The 20,350-nt window shown below is 46.2% G+C and overlaps 1 protein-coding gene across 5 annotated transcripts; it reads left to right on the top strand.

Annotated features, from left to right (window-relative positions):
• Positions 1 to 182: 182 nt before the first annotated feature.
• Positions 183 to 16,889, top strand: CKMT2 (creatine kinase, mitochondrial 2). Of its 5 annotated transcripts, XM_080679431.1 has the most exons (11): positions 183 to 274; positions 3,769 to 3,940; positions 6,080 to 6,278; positions 6,867 to 6,925; positions 7,633 to 7,690; positions 8,163 to 8,384; positions 10,005 to 10,090; positions 11,021 to 11,144; positions 11,353 to 11,487; positions 13,437 to 13,562; positions 16,630 to 16,889. In XM_080679431.1, exons 2-11 carry the CDS (start codon positions 3,789 to 3,791, stop codon positions 16,747 to 16,749), a joined length of 1,281 nt encoding a protein of 426 aa, XP_080535557.1. In that variant the 5' UTR covers positions 183 to 274; positions 3,769 to 3,788; the 3' UTR covers positions 16,750 to 16,889. The 5 variants fall into 5 exon arrangements, with proteins under 5 accessions (XP_080535557.1, XP_080535560.1, XP_080535556.1 ...); XM_080679434.1 differs by lacking the exon at positions 6,867 to 6,925 and having other exon boundaries at positions 7,595 to 7,690; XM_080679430.1 differs by lacking the exon at positions 6,867 to 6,925 and having other exon boundaries at positions 7,595 to 7,690; positions 10,005 to 10,141.
• Positions 16,890 to 20,350: the final 3,461 nt, after the last annotated feature.

Here is a 20,350-nt window from a genome sequence, read left to right as displayed (position 1 = left end):
CCAGGACCACACTTGGGCGAGGGAACCATTTCAGAGAAAGGGCAGGTGCTAGAAAGAGCGCAGGGCCGGTGGCAGAGAAGTCAGGGGCTGGCCTTCAAGGGCACAGCTGGGGGAACAAGTGTGGCCAGAGATCCTGGATGGGATTGGCCAGAGGGGCCCAGCCCCGCCCAGCCCCGCCCAGCCCGAGCCTCGGCCAGGCCGGGCCCTGCCAGCTCTCGTTACACACCGCTTGGCTGTGTGCTTGCGGCAGGACGCGAGAGACTCCGGCTCCAAGGTCAGTGAGACCATGAAACTCAGCTTTATGCCTCTTTAGCGGGGGCATTGCTAGAGTCGGTGTGGGGGGTCTGGTGAGCCGTGGCCCCAGGGCTGGAGGCCAGGACCACCTGTAGGACGGTTATCCTGGCACTTCGGTGGTAACTAAAGAAGCCCTGGGCTGAAGGCTCCCCTGTCCCCTGCACATGGGCACAGGTACAGGGGACAGGTCCTTCCCGTGGGACGGCTCTGCATGAGGTGCTGGAACCCCACCAGCACCCTACTTGCAATGCTTGTTTTTGACAGAGAATCAGGATTTTTTTCTTGATGGAAAAAAACATCTGAATGTGGGATTCTAACCTTCAACTTTCCCTCCCTTGTAATTTACAGAGACTAATGGGTTTGTTTCTGGGAGAGGTTTTCCTCCGCAGCAAGCAGAGGTGCAAGTCAATGGCTTGGGATATACTAACTGGAAAATGGACTTTGCGAAGCCCCCAAAAGGAGCTCATTACGAGTCGGCCCAGTAGCTGGATCCAATTTAAACTGGTTCACATTATTGCTAGAGCATCGTTCTTGAAATGACGAACACATTAATAACGGGCCAAGTACTGTTTCTTCCCCACTGGAGGGGAAAACTGCTGGGCATTGCCTGTATGTGTTTGGCTAGTTGGCTCTCGGTGAGCTGCTGTCAGCCCTGTTCTTGTTTCGTGAGTGAGTGACATCTGTGCCTTTGAATGACCCAGTGCATGTGGAGAACTGGGCAGCTCCAATGAGGATTTGCCAGAACACATTTGCCAGAACAAGCCAAACACTCCGGCTCTCCTTAGTGCTGCCCTTCAGGCCTTCCTGATCTGCGGACCCGGCCCCCCCACCCCCCCCAACACACACAGGGTCAGCTGGGGCCATGTGCATGGCGGTTAATGCCCCTATGCCAGGGCTACGCTAATGCAACTGGTGTGCTGTTTCCAGAGAGCCTTTTTCCTGCCTGCAGCTCTCACACTTCCCATGCCTAGTGTCCTTGGTATGTTCTCTCTGTTCTCGTGGAGAACGAGACCACCTCAGGAACTTGACTGACCCAGGGGCTTCCTGACCCAGAGGGCTCTTCGAGAGATCTGGGCGTTACTGGGCTGTGTGAGCACCCACTCCCCGCTTTGCATCTATAAGCACCTCTTCCAAAGACCCCCGCCTTTAGCGCTGAACCTCCTGTTGGTTATGGGTTAAGGTGCCATCCCAGCAAAGCACAGGAGTGCCACATGCTCCTGTGTACTCTGCCAGCTTCAGGATCAAATCACATCCTCTGAGAATGGGCAGGGGGATTTTCCTAAAGGACTGGCTGAGGAAGGTTCAGGAAATTGTGGGGGTGGGGAGAGGATACAGCATAGGGAGTCATGGGCGCTCAGAGGCAGGAGGGGGATTGTCCTGGCTCCGAGGCCCTGAGTGTCCATCTCTGCGGCAGCTTCGAGAAGGACCCTTTTGTCTTCTCAGAGGAAACCATGCAGGAGCATGTGCCAAACATTCTTGGAGTTCCTGCCCACTGAGTCAGGAACCCCAGAGGAAGCCAGTCTTGAAGGTGACTGCTGGAGGTCACATCTACCCTGCCTGAGAAGCCACAGAGAATCCTAACCTTGGGCAGACAAGGAGGCGCCTCCTCCTTTACAGCATTTCAAAGGACTAGATGTTTCCAACCTCCTATTTTCTGAAAAACAATGTACCCTTAGAGAGGAGTCTGGTAATGGTCCTATGTCTTCCTCACAAGGAAGCCTAGGAAAGGCCTCTGTCTTGTAAGTAAAGGCTGTGAACATCTCCTGCCTGTGACTTCCTACTTGCTGAATAAGACAGAGATGCCCACGGGTGCCCAGTAGGTGATGAGTGATGTGAACTCTTTGCTCTCTCAGAATGGGAGGAGACAGCCGTTTTCTGCTGGCCTAGGAGGCTGGCAAGCATGGGAAGTGGTTCAGAGTGTTCTGTGGACCTGGCTCAACCCTGGACATTCACTATTTTGGGGGTGATTCTTTCTGGATGGAAAGCTGACACGTGGTCTTGCCACTGCCCTCCGTCCCCAAGGAGCTCAGACACATGGGCACTGTATACAGCTGGACCAGAAATGACTCTGAGTCAGCAGAAAGGCACCCACGGTGTCTCCATCCAGGATATTCAACCAGGAGGCTCAGAATTGAGGCAATGACAGAAGTCAACATCTGCACATTCTAAATGTCATGGAACCAGACAAAACCCTTAGACCCGGACCCAGACTCTCAGTATACTTGCCTGGGGCAGAGAGATATACAGCTCCTGGGCACTCTGACAAAAGGGCATAATCTGGTGGTCCTTGTTTCTCAATGGAGAGGGTGAGTGTAGGAATAAAACACTATCATTGTCTTTGGCTGTCATCTTGCACCCCAGGTAAAAGTCTCCTTGGCTTGGAGCTCAGCAATTCTGCTAGATTTTAGTTCTGATGCTGTAAACAATGCTGTATAAATCAGGAGTCACAAAGGTGTTCCAGGTTAGGGAAACTGAGGCAGACAGCTTCTACAGAGCGAGAAATGACCTCCTTCTTCAACCCCTGCAATCCCTAGTTCTGTAGGGAGGAGAGAGAAGGGAAGGAGACAGAAGACAAGAACAAATCTCAGAGGAAGGCAAATCTCATGGGCCCAGCAGGCTGGCTGTCGCGTCGGGCACCTGGCATCAGAGTGGAGTGGGCAGAGGTACCCCGGGTGTCCAGGCCACTTCAGCAGGAGTTTGAGGACAGGGAAAGAGAACAGGCTTAGAAAGAATATTCTGGGACTCGGGGAGAATCACATGCTCTGAGGTGATAATCCTATGATGAGGAGCTGCTGTGATAAATGCATTGCTGTGGTCTTAGGGGTTTAACGGAGAGGAGTGATCTGTGGTACTCCTAGGTCCTCAACCACAAAGGTCATTTCCCCGGTAACTGCTGGTCAGTGAGGGGCTGTCTGTAGGTGCTGGGGTTTGCAAGAGGCTTGAATCCAGGGCCAAAGACAAGCCTGGGTTCAAATCCCAGCTCTTCAAGGTGCTGGCCCTGAGATTTGGAGGTCTTGAGCCTCAGTTTCCCCACCTGTAAAATAATGCGCACTTGGCAGATTGTTGCAAAGTCTAAAGACAATGTTCATAAGGCCCCTTGCATGGTACATGCCTCATGGTAGGAGCTTAGTAAATGTTAGTTAAAAAAAAGACAGTGAGGCTTGCTTGGGCGTGAAGGGATGGAAAGGAACTTCCGGGTAGCCAGAAAGTGGAAATCCTGTTTTGGCTCATTTTCCCAATATCATATCACTGGAGAAAGGGTCATGGACTCCAGGGAGTTTGACATTCACAATGTGTGAAACCACCCAGATTTTCCCAAGAGTGTGAAGGGGTGTGGGAGAGAAAGGAAGAAAGAGAAAAACAAACCGGAAGACAGGCTCTGGCTGCTGCAGTTCTTTCTCGTGCCGGTTGATCTCCATGCTGGGGTTTAGGGCCATCCAGTGAGGCTGTCTAATCCAGTTTTCTGCTTTCCAGACACTCAACCAAGAGGAAGGATGGCCAGTGCCTTCTCCAAGTTGCTAACTGGCCGCAATGCTTCTCTGTTATTTGCTACGCTGGGCACCAGTGCCCTGACCACCGGGTACCTGGTGAACCGGCAGAATGTGCGTGCTGAGGCCCGGGAACAGCACAAGCTATTCCCTCCAAGGTAAGTCCTCTTGGCTTTCAAATAGCTCCAGGTGCCAGCCAGAACTCTGCTTTCCCCTGTGGACACTGCCTGGAGGACAGCTAGGTGGCGAATACAAGGAAGTGTAGCGTCACCATTCCTGCCCAGAGCTTGCAGTCTAGTTGTATAGTAATAATAGTCACAGTTAACATTTGTTGAGCACTTTTATGTGTGTTAAGCACTATACATGGCGTATCTATTTTATTCGCCTTAGCATCCCTTTGTGATGAAACGGAGGCTTAGAAACATTAAATAGTGCCTAAGTGCACACAACTAATGCAGCCAAATGCAAATTCAGGGACACTGGTTGCAGACGCAGGCCTCATTCACGGCTGCACTGCCTTCTGGAAGATGTAATGACATAGTGCTGATTTTAAGTGTCAGCTTTAAAGGGCATGGCAGGCAGACGTGGGGGCATGGCTTGCAGATGGACTTGTCTCTTCAGCCCTGGGAACCTGGCCAGGACTGAGACAGCACGCACTAACTAGAGCTGAAGTGCAGAGCTGACTAAGGGATTCCACATGCAGGGGTGGATGGGAGAGGCAGGGAAAGCCCGGTGTTTCTCAGAGACATTTACTGGTTTTTGTGGGAATCAGGGTCTCTGAGGGGATGACCGGCTCCCGCCATGCACCTCAGGAATTCCTGAGGTGAGATTGCCTGTGTTTGAGCCTGTGGTAGTCCCGCATCCCCTATTCTTCAACCAATTCATATCCCAGGGTAGGACATTTTATTTCTTTCTATATATTATTTCAACAGATATTTACTGAATGCCTGTTTCAATAGCCAGACTCAGCAAAGCAGAGCTTGCATCAGAGAAAGAGGGCGGATAAATGGCTGCATTTCTGTGTGGTCCCACCTGCAGGGTTTCGGCCTCTACCACTAGACCGAAGGCACCAAAATGCACCTGTTGTATTTTATGAAAACTTCTGGGTTAAAAAGTGCATGTGACTCAATTTATTTTCTAATTATTTTCACTCTACCTCCCTTTTACACGAACATGAGCCAGTCTGGGCCGCTACAGCCAGGTCCCTTTCTTTGGCAGATCAGGGGATTTTTTGTTTGTTTCTTTGTTTGTTTTGTTTTACTCTGGCTTACATAAGTCATGACTCCTAGCCAAGTGTCTCATGCTTACTGGCTAAAGCAGGGGTGGGCAAACTTTTTGACTCGAGGGCCACAATGGGTTCTTAAACTGGACCGGAGGGCCGGAACAAAAGCATGGATGGAGTGTTTGTGTGAACTAATATAAATTCAAAGTAAACATCATTACATAAAAGGGTACGGTCTTTTTTTTTTATTTCAATAGTTTTATTCATTTCAAACATTTTAACAAGAAGAATGTAAACACTAATTATTATAATTTGAAACTTCAAAAAATGGAGGAATCATAGCACAATAACATACCTTATATTGAAGATGGCAAAGGCAAAATAAAATTGCCTAACAAAGGAAAGGTACAAAAGCCTTTCAAATTAAACTTAAATATAATAAAATAATTTAAAACTAAAACAAATAGAAAAGAACAAAATGTGTAAACAGTAAATGAAACATTTTCTTTAGTGCAACTTCCAAATTATGCCCGGGACGTAGATGTAGATGGCAATGTAGACTGGGTTGAAAGGTTTTTGGTCTTTAAAACATCAACTTCAGTGGGAACAGTGTTGTTGGTCTCCTTTTTAGCTAATGCTCTGATACTGTGCTCTCCAGGGGCGTGTCTCCCTACATCACCACGATAACGTGTCTACGCATTCCCAGGGTGATGTCGGGGGACGCGTCCGCGGGCATTACAAGGAGCCTCTGGAAGATTGAGAGGTTGTTCCTTCTACTGAATGGGCGGATATAAATCCACCCACTCAGAAGAAGGAGCTGCGGCCGTGTTTCCCGACGTTGCCATGTTAACACTGCTGCTGGTGAAGGAGCGGAGGGGAGAGCAAGAGAACCCTCTGCTCTTTCGGCTCCGCGGGCCGGATAGAACAGCCGAACGGGCCGGATCCGGCCCGCGGGCCGTAGTTTGCCCACGGCTGGGCTAAAGAGAGCCTGGTGGAAGGATGGGCGGACACAAAGACCATTCATAGGCCCCTCCCTTCAGGCTGCTCCCTGAAAGCCTGTCCCCTTGGTGCACAGTGCAGACTACCCTGACCTTCGCAAGCACAATAACTGCATGGCCGAGTGCCTCACCCCCTCCATCTACGCCAAGCTCCGCAACAAGATGACGCCCAAAGGCTACACTCTGGACCAGTGTATCCAGACTGGAGTGGACAACCCCGGTCACCCCTTCATAAAGACTGTGGGCATGGTGGCTGGTGACGAGGAGTCCTATGAGGTAAAACTACCAGCTGTAGGTTCTGGAGTGGGAGGCTCTGGGTGCAAGTCCCTTTCTGTAGGGGCCAGCTTTCTGCCTTCTCAGGCAGGGCTGCCTTACAGGAAGCCAGCAGAACATCCGGAAAGCTTTCTGGAGCAATGAGGTCTGCAGCTTCCCAGGGACAAGGCTTCCCTTGCTGTTGCTCTAGCATCCCTCCCAGGGAGGAATTGGTTGCATGACAGAGCTCTCTGAGGTTGTCAAGGGGACGAATTGGGAAAATAAGTGCTTTTTATTTTATTGGTGTGTATTCACCGTAAGACATTGGGAGATGATGTGTTAGTGGCTGGGCTTTACTGAGGGTGGAGGACGGTGTGGTGTGTCTTTAGTTTGAGAATTACTCATTACACAGCCACTGCAGCCCAGGCTTCTGAGTTCAAGTCTCTGGGAAATCCCATGATCTCCGCATCCTCGTCCTTGGCACAGAAGCACAGGATGGCCTGCCGCTAGGGGAGCTCAGCCACCCGGTGGCCCTCTCCACAGAGCAGCTTCTAGTCCTGGCAGATGTCTCAGCTGCCTCCCTGAGACCCCCTCCTTGCCCTTCTGTTGCAGGAGCTGAAGGCAGTTCCCTGGGAGGGCAGCCTTCAGGAGGAAGGAGGGGCCATCTCCAGGCTGGTAGCTCCCTCACGCACAGCCATTCACAGCTCTGGGCTCCCCAGAGTCGCAGACTAGAGCTAGCTCCCTGGCCCCAACACCTCCACCCCCACTCCCCACAGCTCCCTGAGCCTGCAGGGTGCTCTGTTATGACTTCTCCTAATGTTCTTTTACTTAAAGGTTGCTCCTAAAGTTTTTAGTTTTAAAAAATAGATTTTGCACGAGTTATTTCGGGTTGGGAAGGTCCTCACAGCGTGAGGGGTCCCTGCTCTGCCCTAACTGATGCTGGATGCTTTTCTTCTGGTGCAGCCGGGGCGGGGGCGGGTTCCACGAATGCATTCTGTTGCTGAAACTCACCTTCCCTTTGACCACAGAACTACTGAGCCTCTGATCTAGCGGCTTCTTTTACCCCACAAAGGCAAGAACTCCTGGAGAAAACCCTCAGATCTTTAAAGGCAAGATGGCCTTGTTCAGTCATATGGCAGGGAGCTTAGAGCAATCATTAGGGAGGAGCGTACAACCGCAGAGTCCTGCCCCAGGAGGCTTTCTCTGGTGGAAGTCCACCGTCACCATCCTCACCTTCATCGTTATTAACTGCTAATCCACTCACACCATTTCCTGCACGGTCGTCTTTTCATAGTAGACGAACCAGTTAAAGAGAAACAGGAGCATCTTTCCTCCTGCAGGTGTTTGCCGACCTTTTTGACCCTGTCATTAAACTCAGGCACAATGGCTACGACCCCAGGGTGATGAAGCACCCTACGGATCTGGACGCATCCAAGGTAGGCTCAGCCGCCTCTGACGGCTCCTGTGCAGCCGGCACTCCAAGGCCCACAGTGAGGAGCGCCCTCACGGGAGAGGGGCCCCTGGGTCAGATGCCCCTTAAAGTCCGTGACACAGGAGCGCAGCATGCTTCCTGGAGGGCCCCGAGAAGGTCAGGAAAGTCCCAAAGGGGCGGTGTGGTCACTAACTTTAGGAGGCCTCTCCTAAAGCAATTCCTCTCTTTATGGCGCACCTAACGGGGCATGGGATTCCAAGCGGCTCTGTACAAAGAGCTCTGCCCTGTCTCACCTTCCCCCAAGCCCCTGCCTCCCCGCTCCCACCCACCCCAGTCCCAGAATGTTCCGGCACGTTAGCTGTGCAAATGCACCCAGTGCCTGCGGGTCTCTCCGGGGACACTGCCCCGCGGTGGGTGTGGCCGAGGCAGGACCGGGCCGGGCTGGGCTGCTGCGTGACCCCGCGCTCTGTCCGCAGATCACCCACGGGCAGTTTGACGAGCGCTACGTGCTGTCGTCCCGGGTGCGCACCGGCCGCAGCATCCGCGGGCTGAGCCTGCCGCCAGCCTGCTCCCGGGCGGAGCGCAGGGAGGTGGAGAACGTGGCCATCACGGCCCTGGAGGGCCTCAAGGGCGACCTGGCCGGCCGCTACTACAAGCTGTCCGAGATGACCGAGCGGGAACAGCAGCAGCTCATCGACGTGAGTGGCCCTCGAACCACGCGGGCCGCCGGGGTGGGGCTGAGCCCTGAGCCACGCAGTGCGGTGCGGTCTCTCCCGGAGCTCAGGCCCTGCCCTGGCTGGGAGCTTGCTGGGGCGTCAGCGTGTTCAGAGTCGTAAAGATGAGGCCTGAAAACTTTAGGTCAACCCACGCAAATACCCTCAGGGTAAAATCTGCAGAGGAAGCTCCTATATGGACGGGGAAGGAGTGGAGGGGAATGGAGGATTTCTCTGTTGCTGGTAAATAAAAACAAAAAGGTGTGGAAATCCTGTGCCACACCCACAGAAAGTGGCGGAAACTAGGAAAACCTGGAAAGGAGCTTATCCAGGCGGAGGCCTGCCCTGACTGGCACTGGAGCCAGCCTCTGGGATGCCTGCCGCCTCCACAGCTTCACTCCAGCACTGGAGTGGACAGAACCCGGCCCCATAGCACAGCTAAAACAGGATGGCAGCTTCAAAAGTAACTTTTAAAGTCCAAGAAGCAGCAGAAACAAACATCTGTGATTTCAGAAGATGCAACGTCACAAAATATGCCTCATTTCCAAACCAGGCAGGCCAGTCTCCTGGGCTCTGCAGCCTCAGGCCAACCCTCCCCATGTCCCGCTACAGAACGAGCCCTCCTGCACCTCAGTAGCCACTTCTGGTTTCCAGCTTAAGGAACACGGTTTCGTGGGCAGTGACTGTCCCGGCTAAAGTCTCTAACCTCTTCTACTTCTCAGAGATTGAAGAAAGACTTCCCTGCCCATAGGCTCTTGATTTCTGACTTCGTGTAACAATACTTGAATGCATGGTATCCATATTCACACTCTTTACTGTGTACAAATGTCGGTCACTCAACATTGATTTCGATATGTAGAGTAGTATATTGTAGTTGAAGGCACAGCTTGGGAGTCATACAGGTCTAGGTTTGAATATAAGCTCTCCGACCTCCTAGCTGTGTGATATCAGATAGGTTATTTTCTCTTTCTGAATCTCAGTTTTTCTCACCTATAAAAGAGAATGATTATACTTGCCTCATAGTGTCGTTGTGAGACTTAAGGAAATACATTAAAAGCACATAGCATAGAGCCCAGCACATAGTAAGCATTAAATTAGTGGTGGCTCTTTTTATTTGTAGATCCTATTTCACATTTCTAATACATTTTCATGAAAGGAATGATAATAAATGAATCAGTAATGTTAGAAACGTAGAGAATGGTGGCTGCGCAGAACAGACTTTTCAGGATAGTGCCCCTTACTCACTGCCCACTCTGCCACTGCATGGGGTTGGTGCTGGTGGGGTTTACACACTCCATAGCGATGAAGTGTTTCCATTGGGCTAACCCAGTGAATTTCAACCTTAGCTCTACACTAGAATCACCTGAAGAGCTTTTAAAAATCCCACTGTCCAGGCCACACCTCATATGGTCAGAATCTCTGGGGCATGGGCATTAGTACTATTTTTTAAGTTCCCAGGTTATTCTAGTGGGCAGCCACAGCTGAGGACCACTGCCTGAGAGACCTCAGCCATTATTAGTGAGTTGGAACTTGGACACCTGGCACTTGCAGTCATGCCTGATCTCATCCGTTTCTCCTTTCTGCTTTGTCCCTTTTGGCCTGCAGGACCACTTTCTGTTTGATAAGCCAGTATCCCCTTTATTAACATGTGCTGGGATGGCCCGTGACTGGCCTGATGCCAGGGGAATCTGGTATGGACACAGCGTTTCACATTTGCAGTGTGTGCAGAGGCTCTCCTGCAGGTCGTCTGCTTGTCCTAACCTGAAGTTGCGGTGATGTGTACTTGACAGCATGCCTGGCTTGAGCTAAACGGAGAGAGAGTATTTAGAAACTGTGTGTGTGTGTGTGTGTGTGTGTGTGTGTGTGATGTTTCTAAGATATATAGGGACATTGGCTGGTTTGCATGAATTATGCATGAGAAAAAGACTATTTTTAAAGAAAAAATTAGGTTTTATTATTTGACCTCACATAAAATGTTTCATGACATTAAAACAAAAGAGCAGAAAATGAAAAGTAAATATTGAGGATTTAAGCAAAACCCAATGAGGAAGAATGGATACCGAGTACACATATATTTGATCTTGGCCAACAGTTTTCAGTCCACTTTGATTCCTGTACCTTGGTAGGTTATTATGAAACTACCCGAAAGAGATGAGATTAAAGTGTTCCTGAGCAGCTGCTCAGTGGGAGTAGATCGGCAGGATCTATATAGCAAACACAGGTAAAAATTTTCTGCACTTCCGATACCTTAGACTGCAGGTAAAACCTTTTTTATTTTTAAGGACCACAAGGTTATGGTTGAATCTATTAGGAGATAAAACACTCCTGTTAGTGTCAAAGCCAAATGTTACCATAGCTGAATTATTGTCATCCTAGAATGAGGGAGATTATATTCTTGTTGAGCAAAAACATGACATATATAAAGGTTGGAGTGGTCGTATTCTTCATTCTGTCATTGTAAAAGTATTTTATAGTACTTGTTCAGGCACAATTACGAGATTAGGGCCATCTAAGAAATGAGGAAGATAAAATGAAGCAATCAAGCCACAGAGGTAATGGGAATTTTCATGTGTTGAAACAAATATAATTAACACTCAACACCATATTTCTCTCTTCATTAGGCATAATTTTGACAAGACGTTTCTCATCTGGATTAATGAGGAAGACCACACCAGGGTAATCTCTATGGAAAAAGGAGGCAATATGAAAAGAGTATTTGAGCGATTCTGTCGTGGACTAAAAGAAGTAAGATGTTATCAGAGATTTCTGAATATTCACTAAAATAAAATATCTTTACTTTTCATTCTTAAAAGAAGACAATGCAGTGCCTTCCAAGATGGGGCTCATGTATCCTAGGGATCGTGGCACTCACACACACACACTTCCCCCTGAGGTTTGGGGTGTGCTGAATGAATGGACATTTGAGAACTCCATCACTTGTTCACTGTTGTAGGTAGAACGCTTGATCCAAGAACGAGGCTGGGAGTTCATGTGGAATGAGCGCCTCGGATACATTCTGACCTGCCCTTCGAACCTTGGCACAGGATTACGGGCTGGTGTCCACGTTAAGATCCCAAAGCTGAGCAAGGTAATGTGATGTAGCCAGCAGCCCTGTTGGGTTCCTCCAGCATCCCCTCAGAGGGGACTGCTTTGTGGAGGGAGGAAATGGCACTGCCCATGCCTTAATCCTTACTTTCTGCACCTACAACCAAAAATAGTGAGCGAAGGTTAAGTTTAGCACAAAAGACTTTTGTTTCAGTAGGACAGAGGTGAAGGGGCTCTAAGAAAGAGCTGTGGCTTCAAGAACAAAAAGTTTAAATTCTCCCTCAGGTGACAAACCTGGATAGATAGAAGGGCTGCTCTGCCCCTTGAGGTTCCTTCCATCTCCTGCTCTGTCTCCTAGTGGAGAGGGTCTCAGACCTGAGACTGCATCAGACTCACTGTGTTGTAAAAACACAGACTGCTGGGCCCACCTGCCTGATTTGCATGTCTACCAAGTTCCCAGGTGACGCTGATGCTGCAGGTCAGGAATCTGCACTTGGAGTACCACTGTCTTAGGGCTTGTCCCCTTTGCTTGGTTACCATCAGGCCCCAAGTTGGAGCTTATGGGAAATGGAGAGGGAGCACGCAAATGTTTCCATGTAAAGATTTCAGGTCTAGGCCTGGAGGCACACATCATTCTGCTCAAAGTTAGCAAGAACTTAGCCAGTGGTCACTTCCTCAGCTCCACTGTGGAAGGGAAGGAAAAAAGGATTCTGGTGGGCAATTAATTTCTGCCACAGCAAGTGAACCAAATACTTTAAAACAATTTTAGAAAATGTGTTTTCTGCCAAAAAGGTATGAAAATTTTTATTGTTCAAAATTCCAATTCTAGAAAAAAATATTTGATGTGATTTAATGTCATGATTTAATCACATCAGTGATCCTATCTAATAAAAGAGCAATATGCAAATTGACCATCACTCCAACACACAAGATGGCTGCCCTCATGTGGTCAAATATGGCTGTCCCCATGTGGACGCAAGATGGCTGCCACAAGATGGCCAGCAGGGGAAGGCAGTTGGGAGGGAATAGGCCTGCAGGGGAGGGCAGTTGTGGGTGATCAGGCCAGCAGGGGAAGGCAGTTGGGAGGGACCAGGCCTGCAAGGGAGGGCAGTTGGGGCGATCAAGCCTGCAGCGGAGGGCAGTTAGGGGTGACCAGGCTGGCAGAGGAGGGAAGTTGAGGGCGACCAGGCCTGCAGGGGAGGGCAGTTGGGGGAGACTAGGCCTGCAGGGGAGGGCAGTTAGGGGTGACCAGGCCTGCAGGGGAGGGCAGTTAGGGGTGACAAGGCCTGCAGGGAAGGGCAGTTAGGGGCAAACAGGCTGGCAAGGGAGCACTTAGGCATCAATCAGGCTGGCAGGGGAGTGGTTAGGGGGTGATCAGGCTGGCAGGCAGAAGCGGTTAGGGGCAATCAGGAAGGCAGGCAGGTGAGCAGTTGGGAGCCAGCAGTCCTAACAGGATTGGGTCTAAACGGGCAGTCGGACATCCCTCGAGGGGTCCCAGATTGGAGAGGGTGCAGGCTGGGCTGAGGGATACACACCCCCATGCACGAATTTCATGCACCGGGTCACTATTATAAAGATGAATAATGAAAACTCACCAAAGCTGGCATCCAAAGGTAACAAAAGCAGTATAGAAATTAATAATACACTTGAAACCTATATAATTTTACTAACCAGTGTCACCCCAATAAACAATAAAATCGTTAAGAAAAGAAGTTAAAAAACAGCTCTGCAATCTTCTAGATGTGTGACCTTGGGCAAGTCAATTCCTCTGAGCCTTAGTTTTCTCATCTGTGAAGTGGGGGTGAAAGCAAAACCTACTTCATAGGGTTGTTGTAAGGTTACAAGTTCCAGCACAGAGCCCTGGTACATAGTAAATATATGCTTAACAAACACTAACTGTCATTAGCTCTCATTATATGTCTTTTCCACGTGAAAGTGCCAATGACAGTGCATGGATTTTGCCTCTACAACACTGTGCTATCCCTGTCCCAGGATCCCCGCTTTTCTAAGATCCTGGAGAACCTGAGGCTGCAGAAGCGTGGCACCGGCGGCGTGGACACTGCAGCCGTGGCAGACGTGTATGATATTTCCAACATAGATCGAATTGGCCGGTCAGAGGTAACATCTCTCTCACCCTCTGAACGTGAACTAACAAAATCAGCCTATGAGAAAAAGAAGTAGCCTAAACAGCCTTACCTTATTCACAAAACCCGAGACCTCCTCTCTCCCACTGAGTCCCAGTCACGTTAGTGTTTGGTTCTGTAGTGCTATTCTTCCACAGGAAACACTGCATGAAGGTAAGCACAATGTCAGCTGGGGATGTACGGCAAGCAAAGGCCGCGCAGTGCGACTGTGGTCGCCAGCCCCCCCTGGGAGCTATTCCAGGTCTTCAGCAGCAGGAGCTTATTATGCCAAAGGACAACAGTGGTGCCACCCTGTGAAGTCAGGGAACATGTGTGCTCTCTCACTGAGGGTGACAAAATAGTGGATTTTTCTCTTGATTCTGAATTTCCTTTGGTGAATGAAGGCCACTTACTGTCATCTTCATTTAGGCATTTTTAGATACTTGATACTTTCTGAAATATTACTTTTAGGGCTAAAGATGAGAAATAAGGTATGCACTAGGTATACATATGATTATGCTCATAAAATAACCCTTAGGATTCTGTGAGTATATAGGATGGAAAGGATTCATACACTGCATGCAGGCCTGGAGCGATGCAGGAGGTGACGCATAAAGAGCACGCTTAAGCAACATGCAGCTGAATCCTAAGCAAATACTGACCTCAGTACATTCTATCAGTTTATCTGGATATGGTCCCATTGAACATATTATGCCCATCGCTAATTTAAAAGCCTCTTCTTATTACATACAACACCTAGTAACTCAGTGACTGGTTATTCAATCTGTGGATTATCGATGCTCTTTCTTCTCCCTTGCCAGCTTTTGAATATTTCATTGCCTATTGGTATGCTTCCCAGTAAACTAAGGAAAAGGAAGGAGAAAATACCCCAAACAATTAAGCCAACCTATGTAAACCAGCTCTGGCAAAGTACTTGACGAAGAAGCAGCTAAAAATGCCACAACTTCTGAAATGTGCTGACGAATGTGTGGTGTAGTGAATGAAGAAAATCTGGGCCTAGCCCTGTCTGCTTGTAATATTAACTAGATTTTTATTAATTGAAAGCAAGGTAGTCATTGCTTGGAAAACATTTTATGTCCAATTAAGTTAATAGATAATCATTATAAAAGCTAGAAAAATACCAAAATGTATTCAAATTTAACCTAACAACCCTGAGATAACCATCATGGACATTATTCTGAATTAGCTTCCACTTTTATACTTATTCAAAAAAAGTTTGGTTTTTTTGTTTTGTTTTTTTAAACAAAATTTGTTATTATAGTATATGTTTGATGTTATAATACAGCTTTCTCCAATGTATTATATCATGAGCATTTTCCTATATTATTCTTCAAAAACATAATGTTTAATAACAAGTCCATTAAAGATAGTCAATTATCTATTTAATATCTCCCTGATAATTTGATGTTTTGTTTGGCCTTCTCTATATATAAGTCTATGCCAATCTCTTTGCATATCAATAATCACAATTCTGATTATTTTGTTAAAATAAAATTCCTAGGAAAGGAATTTCTGGGTTAAAGATGAGGGGTCCTTATAACCAAGTTCCCTATCAGGAGATTTATACCAAGATACAGTCTCACTGGTAATCTATGAGAGACCATCTCACCCCACCCTCTTCAACACTGGGATGGGTCAATTGGATGAGTACAAAATATAATTAGTAATGACTAACTTTCTGATCCAAACCTTTCATGGTGCCTCAGTTTCTTTCTTTTTCAAAAAGAAAATATATTTTAATTGATTTCAGAGAGGAAGGGTGAAGGAGAGAGACAGAAACAGCGATAAGAGAGAATCATTGATCGGCTGCCTCCTGCACTCCCCCTACTGAGGATTGAGCCCATAACCCAGGCATGTGCCCTTGACCAGAATCGAACCTGGGACCCTTCAGTCTGCAAGCCAGCACTCTATCCACTGAGCCATACCGGCTAGGGCGAGCCTCAGTTTTTTTAGGCATGAAAAGAGGTGGGCAGGGGACTGGATTCCCTCATGCTTAAGGTATGTTCAGATATAATATTCAACAATGCCTTCCATCCTTACTGTTCATCCTTGAGTTAAATAATGTATTTTAGTGCTGTCTGGCATTAGCTAACTAGTTACTACCTTAATTTGGGTCTCTGCAGGAACAGTGCAAGTAATTTGTTAGGGAGGTGACCCCAGAAAACAAATTCATATGTAGGTGTGCTCTAATTTTAAAAACATCAATATTTGTAAACCAAAGTTCTAACATTTTTCAAAAAACAGAAAACTTAAGTTTATCTTAATATCATTCACCGTTTCTTTTCAGTAGCAAACTTGTCTGGTGAGTAAAAACATTATTTAATTGTTAAACATTTGATTTTAAACCAATTTTCAGAAAGACATTTACTGTGTAAACGATAATATCTGAACGATAGCATATTCAGTGCTTGGATAGCCTAGTGGGAGGCCAGAATTCAGATCCAGGCCAAAGAACAACACAAGGGTGTCACTGTAATTTCACCTTTAGACAAACTGTTATTTTACAGCTGAGACTGATGGGGGGAAAGTATCTGAGGTGCAAACTGATGGTTTTCACATATGAAAAAAAGTTCTCACACACAAAGTAGTAACCCTATCTTAACTAAAGAAAGATCATGAGAAGCCCTATAAAATGTCTCTGCTTCCCATCTCTGACAGTGACCATCAGATATCCTTCTCCCACAACCCCATAAAGAAAAAATGAGAAAGAAGAATCAGGGGTCTTCAAACTTTTTAAACAGGGGCCAGTTCACTGTCCCTCAGACCATTGGAGGGCCGGACTATAGTTAAAAAAAAAACAAACTATGAACAAATTCCTACGCGCACTGCGGGCCCAGGACGAGTCAGCTGCTAAGCAGGACAGGCAGCGGCACCTGGTGGGCCGGATAAATGTCCTCGGCGGGCCGCATGTGGCCCGCAGGCCGTAGTTTGAGGACCCCTGAATATGGCAAGTTCTCATTGTCCCAGTGTTGTTCCTATTGATCAATGCATTGTATGTGTCTCCTATGAAAATTAATCATTCCTCTTTTGCACTGTCACAGGTTGAGCTTGTTCAGATAGTCATCGATGGAGTCAATTACTTGGTGGATTGTGAGAAGAAATTAGAGAGAGGTCAAGATATTAAGGTGCCACCGCCTTTGCCTCAGTTTGGCAGAAAGTGAACTTTCCCTTTCCTGATTTATAAGTAATCTGTCTGCTGGTATGACAGACATAAAGATATTTCTACTCTGAGAGTTTTTGTAGACTTGGGAAAATGTAAAATTGTATGTCTTATCTTTAGAATAAAACTCTCCTTAATCTCTTTGGTTTCCCTGATTTTTTAAAAATGTTACTATGAAGGGCAAATAACATCCAATTACAAGTAGCAGGAAGTAAAAATATTTTTAAGGCAATGATAAAAATAATATTTGTAAGTCACATCATTAGAACAAAAGACACTTTTATCACCTAGGAAATTCCAAGGGATTTGCGTGTCATGAACTGCAATCAAAGACCAAATATTACAACAAAAAATGTTCTTGTAATTAGGAAATTACAAGAATTTTAGAAGCTCTGTGACAGGAACAGGGGGCAGATATGTATTACACACACACACACACTATATTATTTCATAGGCTCTATTTAATTATTAAAGTAGATTTCAGAAAAAAAAGGATAAAGGAGGACATTTCATATGTACATACATGTAAATTCATTAAGAAGACTTAAAAACTCAAAATACATGTTCATTTAATAACAAGTTTCAAAATGCATGAAGCCCAAACGGACAGAACTGGAAGAGGAAACAGACAAACACACACACACACAAATTCCCCTCTCAGTATTCCATAGAACAAGTAGACAAATTATCAGGAAGAATAGAGAATATTAATTGTATTTGGATCTGCCTAGAACAGGGGTGGGCAAACTTTTTGACTCAAGGGCCACAATGGGTTCTTAAACTGGACCGGAGGGCCGGAACAAAAGCATGGATGGAGTGTTTGTGTGAACTAATATAAATTCAAAGTAAACATCATTACATAAAAGGGTACGGTCTTTTTTTTTTATTTCAATAGTTTTATTCATTTCAAACATTTTAACAAAAAGAATGTAAACACTAATTATTATAATTTGAAACTTCAAAAAATGGAGGAATCATAGCACGATAACATACCTTATATTGAAGATGGCAAAGGCAAAATAAAATTGCCTAACAAAGGAAAGGTACAAAAGCCTTTCAAATTAAACTTAAATATAATAAAATAATTTAAAACTAAGACAAATAGAAAAGAACAAAATGTGTAAACAGTAAATTAAACATTTTCTTTAGTGCAACTTCCAAATTATGCCCGGGACGTAGATGTAGATGGCAATGTAGACTGGGTTGAAAGGTTTTTGGTCTTTAAAACATCAACTTCAGTGGGAACAGTGTTGTTGGTCTCCTTTTTAGCTGATGCTCTGATACTGTGCTCTCCAGGGGCGTGTCTCCCTACATCACCACGATAAGGTGTCTCCGCATTCCCAGGGTGATGTCGGGGGACGCGTCCGCGGGCATTACAAGGAGCCTCTGGAAGATTGAGAGGTTGTTCCTTCTACTGAATGGGCGGATATAAATCCACCCACTCAGAAAAAGGAGCTGCGGCCGTGTTTCCCGACGTTGCCATGTTAACACTGCTGCTGGTGAAGGAGCGGAGGGGAGAGCAAGAGAACCCTCTGCTCTTTCGGCTCCGCGGGCTGGATAGAACAGCCGAACGGGCCGGATCCGGCCCGCGGGCCGTAGTTTGCCCATGGCTGGCTTAGAAGCAGATAGATGCCAAGATAGGATTCAACATGAAAGATGTTTTTGTGAGGAGGGAGCAGAAGAAGGAAGATGCATTCAAACAAGCACAGTGCTAGATTGACAGGGAAGGAAGGAAGATTGGGTAGGAAAAGACTACAAAACAGTTCCAAGAAAGTTTTATCCAGGCCAATGGGAGGTCTTCATGCCTGTTGGAAGGGTCTTGTATCTTCTAAAGCAAGGATGGGCCTTGCTCATTTATGAGCTGAAAGCAGAATATGGGTAGCGTGGCCTTAGTATGAACACAATGGTTGATCCATAGGGGCAGTAACTAGAGTAGTCAGCTTGATTATGCAAGGGAAGATCTCAGTGATACATTGTCATGGCCACCACAGTCCACTCTTTGAATCATACAGTCTCACTTCAGGGAGAAGCTTCTTCATGGCTCCCATGGATCTCACTTCCTAAGGAAGATCTTAGAAAAGGGGGGTTAGCTGTATAAACTGAAATCCCATTGCTGCAACTGGTATTCCTCCTCTACCTCCTCCATTATCTATCCACTCTAAATTTCCCTAATCTTCATCTTGGCAGACTTTGGTGGCTTACTTTGTTGTATGAGCCAAGCCTTCAGTCCTGAGGCCTTGGCAATTATATCCATCTTGGGACTGGTTTCCACCTCCCGTTATAATAGCACAAGGGATGCCACTTGTATCACGTGGGTTCCACATCTATTCCTCCCTGTCCCATAGTGTAAAAGCAGCTCTTCTTCTCTCTGCTGTCAGCCCTGATCACCCCTCTCACAGTGATAACTCCTCTTCTCACCTGCTGGTCCCAGACATGGTAAGTCTTATTATTCCTAAATATTTCACAACAATTTTTTAAAATTTTAAATTGAATTAAGCCCAATTTTTAATGTAAAGGGATACATAGCTATTAATTAAAATGGAAGAAAACTTTGGTATCAATTATGGAATATCTACTGTATTTAATCCAATAATCAAGATAGAAATGAAATAATCACCATCTTTCTACATTAGAAATATTCCTTTTTCTTGTATATGTAAGGAACTATACAGGCACTTAAAATTTTATTGGGAAACAACCAAAGTGACAGAGATCCTCAAAAACCTCAAAAAAGTTAAAAAGGCAAAAAAAATACCATCTAAGATTTAAACTAGAAAAATCTGCACATAATGGAGATTAGCCATCTGTAAGACTAAAACCAAAGACTTGCCTGGGATTGAAGACTAACCTAAGAACTGCAGGACTACAATCAGATGGTTCAGAAAAGGAAGCCAAGTAAATTACATTTTATCCTTTCTGTAAAAATCCTATATGAAGCTAAGGCAATGGGTTATCATAGAACCTAGAAACGGAGGATGGAGGGATCACATCTGGTGGACAGGCCTTTTGCATCATTGGAGAAGGCCCCACCCAGTTGCTACAAACAACCAATTCTTCATTTGTTCCTATGGTAGATACGGGATTGGATTGTCTGACCTTCTTGCTTTGGGCTCATATGTTCAACAAGTCATGTATTCTAATGTTGAAAATACTAGAGGTCAAGGGTTAAAGAGGTGTACCATAATTAATCATGTATTCATTCTGTAAGCATAACCTACACTTAACAATGAGTAAATATCATTTAAGAAATGTAATTATGGAATTATAAAAGCAGGATTTAAGAAGAGGGTTTAAAAATAGTTTTATGAAACAGAGTTATAGTGGAAATGCAATGAACTGACAGTCATTTAGTTTTTAACTTACACATCAGTCTCCTTCCTTTTCAAATGTACTTGACTTATATAGGCTATTTCTATATTCAATCCAAAAATTCGGGAAGAAATGTCATATCCTGGCATCTCCACAAAATCTTTGTTTGCACACAACTCAGTTGTTAGTATAAAAGCAGCTCTGAAAATAGGTATCTCCTTTAAATAATGTAGGTGGGCTGGAAAAGAAGACATTGGGCTCCTGGAACGTAGAAGCTGTGCTGCTGAAGTCCT

Source organism: Plecotus auritus, assembly GCF_963455305.1.
Source record: "Plecotus auritus genome assembly, chromosome: 7".
NCBI lineage: Eukaryota > Metazoa > Chordata > Mammalia > Chiroptera > Vespertilionidae > Plecotus > Plecotus auritus.
The sequence above is the reverse complement of the archived record's forward strand: the minus strand, read 5'-3'. Positions and strand labels throughout refer to the sequence as shown.

Excerpts from the sequence above, each read along its gene's own strand:
- CKMT2 (XM_080679430.1), top strand. The coding sequence starts at position 3,789 with ATGGCCAGTGCCTTCTCCAAGTTGCTAACTGGCCGCAATGCTTCTCTG. Across the intron at positions 8,385-10,004 it reads AACAGCAGCAGCTCATCGAC|GACCACTTTCTGTTTGATAA; the intron begins GTGAGTGGCCCT and ends TTTGGCCTGCAG. Across the intron at positions 13,563-16,629 it reads ATCGAATTGGCCGGTCAGAG|GTTGAGCTTGTTCAGATAGT; the intron begins GTAACATCTCTC and ends GCACTGTCACAG.